The sequence below is a fragment of the Eulemur rufifrons genome, chromosome 28 (genome assembly GCF_041146395.1).
Source record: "Eulemur rufifrons isolate Redbay chromosome 28, OSU_ERuf_1, whole genome shotgun sequence".
Classification (NCBI taxonomy): domain Eukaryota; kingdom Metazoa; phylum Chordata; class Mammalia; order Primates; family Lemuridae; genus Eulemur; species Eulemur rufifrons.
In genome coordinates this window covers 60,990,022-60,994,970 of record NC_091010.1, presented here as the reverse complement: position 1 = coordinate 60,994,970, position 4,949 = coordinate 60,990,022, and the positions used below count along the sequence as shown (strand labels likewise).

Below are 4,949 nucleotides of genomic sequence, written 5' to 3'. Positions count from 1 at the left end.
GTTCTCTGAGCACCGCGGCGCGCTCCGCCCCCACTCTCCATACAAGGGAGCGCTGGAGTGGGGGGCGGGGCGGAGGGGAGGCGCTCCCCGTCTTTCTCAAAGGCTGCCAGCCCACTGGGAACCTTGCATCCGTTCAGCTCCCGCGGACAAGCCAGAAGCCTGGGCCGCCGTCGCGGGCGGAGGGACAGCTCGGGGACAGAAGGAATTCTGCCCTTTCCTCCCACCCGGGCGCTTTCCAGCCGGCCAAAGCCCGCTCGCAGGTAGGACCGCGCTCCTGGGTCTGGCCCGTGTGGACTGCGAGGGCTGTAAACTCAGCAGGAGGTGTTTAAATAGCCCGTGCGTGTCTAACCATGCTTAGGTTTATTTTACGGAGGTGGGAGGTCAGCACTTTTTCTTGCTTTTGCTGTTGTTCTGTGGCCCGTTATTCCAAAGGGAGGACTAGGGTGACGGGGGAGGGGCGCGGGTGGTGTAGGAGGGCGGACAGAGAATGGGAAGTGATGGACTTTGATTGTCTTTGGACAGGTGGCCATGGCCTCACGGTCCACTCGGGGCCCCGGGGTCCCCGACTTATTTTCCGGGCTGCCGCCAGCGGTCACAGCTGCGGCCAACCAGAGCGCAGAGGCGTCGGTGGGCAACGGGTCGGCGCCTGGCCCCGACGCTCAGGCCCTCACGCCCTTCCAGAGCCTGCAGCTGGTGCACCAGCTGAAGGGGCTGATCGTGCTGCTCTACAGCGTCGTGGTGGTCGTGGGGCTGGTGGGCAACTGCCTGCTGGTGCTGGTGATCGCCCGGGTGCGCCGGCTGCACAACGTGACCAACTTCCTCATCGGCAACCTGGCCTTGTCCGACGTGCTGATGTGCGCCGCCTGCGTGCCACTCACGCTGGCCTACGCCTTCGAGCCGCGCGGCTGGGTGTTCGGCGGCGGCCTGTGCCACCTGGTCTTCTTCCTGCAGCCAGTCACCGTGTACGTGTCGGTGTTCACGCTCACCACCATCGCCGTGGACCGCTACGTCGTGCTGGTGCACCCGCTGCGCCGGCGCATCTCGCTGCGCCTCAGCGCCTACGCAGTGCTGGCCATCTGGGCGCTGTCCGCGGTGCTGGCGCTGCCCGCCGCCGTGCACACCTACCACGTCGAGCTCAAGCCGCACGACGTGCACCTCTGCGAGGAGTTCTGGGGCTCCCAGGAGCGCCAGCGCCAGCTCTACGCCTGGGGGCTGCTGCTCTTCACCTACCTGCTCCCTCTGCTGGTCATCCTCCTGTCCTACGTCCGCGTGTCGGTCAAGCTCCGGAACCGCGTGGTGCCCGGCTGCGTGACCCAGAGCCAGGCCGACTGGGACCGGGCGCGGCGCCGCCGCACCTTCTGCTTGCTGGTGGTGGTCGTGGTGGTGTTCGCCGTCTGCTGGCTGCCGCTGCACGTCTTTAACCTGCTGCGGGACCTCGACCCGCGCGCCATCGACCCGTACGCCTTCGGGCTGGTGCAGCTGCTCTGCCACTGGCTCGCCATGAGCTCGGCCTGCTACAACCCCTTCATCTACGCCTGGCTGCACGACAGCTTCCGCGAGGAGCTGCGCAAGCTACTGCTCGCTTGGCCCCGCAAGATCGTGCCGCACGGCCAGAGCGTGACTGTCAGCGTGGTCATCTGATGCCCCCGAGCCAGGCCTCGGCTGAGCAGCTCCATGTCCACTGGCCTCCGCGCGTGCCACCCGAGGTCGGACTGGGGAGCAGGTTCCCAGCACCAGAGCTAAGCCTACACAGGGCAAAATTCTCAGCCCAGCCTCTTGTCCAGCTGTCTACCTTGTCTTGTGTGTTTGTACAATGTTAAGTGGGCTTTGCTGAGAGTCTTATTCTTTTTTGGAGGAGGCCAGGGAGAGGGAAGAGGATTTATTGTTTCTTCCTTATGCCCTTGAAGGCCAAACGAAACTCTTCCTCTTGATTCAGGAAAGTGTGAGAGCCGTTGTTCTCTTCGCTTCCCTTTCTTCTTGCTCAGCGGTGAGATGAAAGACTGGTGTGAGATTTCAAATGATTGTGTCGGTCTTGGCATAGCTTTTCAGTTTGCCTTTTTACAAGGATCCAGGTGAGATATAATACCTGATATTGCATAGTCAATTTGAACCCTTGAATTTCTAGGATTTCAGGTAAATGTGTTTTACAAATCTACATCTAGGATTCCAGCATTTCCCGAATGAGACCTTTATACACCAAAGAGTTTTAGTTTTAAAACCGCTTGAATTTATAGTACAAAACCACCTACAAGCCATCTTTCAAAAGGTCTTGCTTTTGTTTTTCCTCCTCCCTACTCCCCAACTACTATTAATATTTTAAAATGGTGTGAGAAGAATTAGTCAATGAAGAGACAGATAAGTAGAAATAGATAAAAAGGTCCAATTCACTTAAGAGTGCATATAACTGTACATAAGGACAGACATCGTGTGTGTGTGTGTGTGTGTGTGTGTACACATCCAGTGTTTGCCACAAGGCAGGCACTCAAATATTTGATTTTCTGAATACTCAATGTAAACCGTGTGCCATTCTCTTGCATTCCCCAATTGCTCAGTTGCAACAGAGCAACAGCTGTCATCTGACTGCTCAGCACCTGCTCTGTAGTGATACTTGGAATATGATCAACCCAGAATTCAAGGACTGGGAGAAGGTTACTTAAGGACAGAACAGAAACTGCCACCCACAAGATGTGTAGATCAAACACTAATTACTTCTAGGGTTAAGGGAACAGGTGAAGACTGTTGAGCATGACACCAGGCTGATAATCATCACTTTAACCTCCTGAGAGTTCTGTAATTGAGGACAAGTGCACTGGGACAAGGGTCTCCACACTGCATGTTGGAACAACCACTGGGGCAGTGAGGTCAGGAGTCGTGGGAAATGATACACAATGTGCAGCTGTCAGATCAGCCCCTGTGTCTGTGGCGACTCAATCACCATCTGTGCTGTTCTAGTACTTCTTCCCCAGCTCCCTAAACACAAGAATCACTGTTTCCCCTCCTCCTGCTTCTCTTACTCTCAGACATGAGCTCTTTCACTCATCAAAGTGTGCCCTAAAAGGAAAGGAAAGAGAGATGATATGGAGAAGACAAGGGTTAAATCCTATTACACTCATGTCAACAACCACGGTGGGGGCATGAATGATCTTGGGCGGGCTAGTTAGCAGTAGGATTCTGTAGTAGTTGTAGGCCTAGACTTTTAGCACGTGAGGAGGGGCTGGAAACGCCTGGCTTGGGAAAAAGGAAAAAGCAGGTGAAGATGGGAGATGCAAATTACCCCTGGCAATGGCGCTAAATTGACTTTGAGCTTCATGGATGGATTGGAGAACAAAGAGCCTGTGCACTTATAATGCAGCCAACCCCAGCAGCATTGTGTTATAGCATTATGGCCCCTGCCCCAAGTGAGTTCATCTTCCAGGGACCCCGGGACTGGTGCTTGTGCTCCCAGCAGCTCTATTACTTAGGAGGCTCAAGGCCAGACAGTTCTCACTTCCTTAGAGCATTTTTTGATGGGTATGTGTGGAGATGGCTTAGTCGGGGAGGAGTCTGATTCATTGTGGTCTCTTTTTGGGAAGATTTACATCACTGGTTATCAGCCCTGGCTGCTCCTAGAATCACCTGGGGAACTTTAAAAAAAAAAAAAAGGATATCTAGGCCCTCCACCTGGAGAGTCTAATTGAGTTGAGATGGCCTGGGTACCAGCATTTTTCAAAGTGCTTCAGGTGACTTTAATGTGCACCCAGGGCTAAGCACCTTAAGAATTATCCTCTTTCTAATGAATCTCAGAAACATCTGAATAAAGCTTCAATTGTACCTGTCAAAGGTGTTAAGAATTTGGAGTTGAATTTGACAGTGAGTTACATGTTATACTCTAGTCTTCAGATAATACTTGATCAATCACATAGAGACAAATCATTGTAATCAGAATATACAGGGATTTATTCCAGTTTCCTTACACATTTCCTATGTCTCTGTGAATATGAGTTCAATCAGTTTAGAAGAAACATAGTCCAACTTTAGGTCAATTGCATTATAAAGTTATACACCATGAAATATTTTAAATCCTGGTTGTCAAGGTGTTTGAAAAATTAAAGTGTTCCCTGATTAGCTTGATTTATGTCTGTATCAATTGTGAGAAAAAAGTATCCCCATTAATAACTAGAAAAGCTGCCACCAGTTTCTGTCATGCCTACCTTTAAAATTAAGTTATTTTATTTTATTTTATTTTTTATTTTTTTGAGGCAGAGTCTCACTCTGTTGCCTGGTAGAGTGCCGTGGCATCAGCCTAGCTCACAGCAACCTCAAACTCCTGGGCTCAAGCAATCCTTCTGCCTCAGCCTCCCGAGTAGCTGGGACTACAGGCATGTGCCACCATGCCTGGCTAATTTTTTTCTATATATATTTTTAGTTGTCCAGATAATTTCTTTCTGTTTTTAGTAGAGACGGGGGTCTCACTCTTGCTCAGGCTGGTCTCGAACTCCTGACCTCGAGCAATCCTCCCACCTCGGAAAATTAAGGTTTTAAACATTTATGTGGACTTTATAAAGAACATAAAGAGGTCATAGAATTAGGTTATGCTTATAAACATCTTTGCAAATTATGAAAACTGGCAATTAAACAGCAATTGATTCTTACGACATCTGAAATCCTTTTGGGGCTAGTTTATAAATCAAACTAGGTTTAAAAAATTCAGAAGTGAGTCCCAGAGAAATACACATTGGATTGTAGGTAGAAAATTTATTTACTATTTCATTTTGGTGAACATGAAGCAGCTAAGATGTGTTCCCAGGCCTCTTGCTGCAAGGAGCCACACAGGCAGTAGAGCTGGGAACTGAGCCAACCTAGTACTTGGCAGCAGCCCTTCCCAAGGCTGACGGGAGCTTCTGTCATCCTCTTTGCAAGCATTGGCACCAGGTCTCACTTTTGGCAGCTGATCAATACATTTATCTTAC

At 50.8% G+C, this 4,949-nt stretch overlaps 1 protein-coding gene across 1 annotated transcript; it reads left to right on the top strand.

Moving 5' to 3' along the window:
* Nucleotides 1-528: 528 nt before the first annotated feature.
* PRLHR (prolactin releasing hormone receptor) lies at nt 529-1,641 on the top strand. Its single transcript, XM_069460925.1, has one exon. The coding sequence runs from the start codon at nt 529-531 to the stop codon at nt 1,639-1,641; it is 1,113 nt and encodes a 370-aa protein (XP_069317026.1).
* The last annotated feature ends 3,308 nt before the right edge of the window (nt 1,642-4,949 follow it).

Coding starts and splice junctions, on each gene's coding strand:
- PRLHR (XM_069460925.1), top strand. CDS start 529: ATGGCCTCACGGTCCACTCGGGGCCCCGGGGTCCCCGACTTATTTTCC.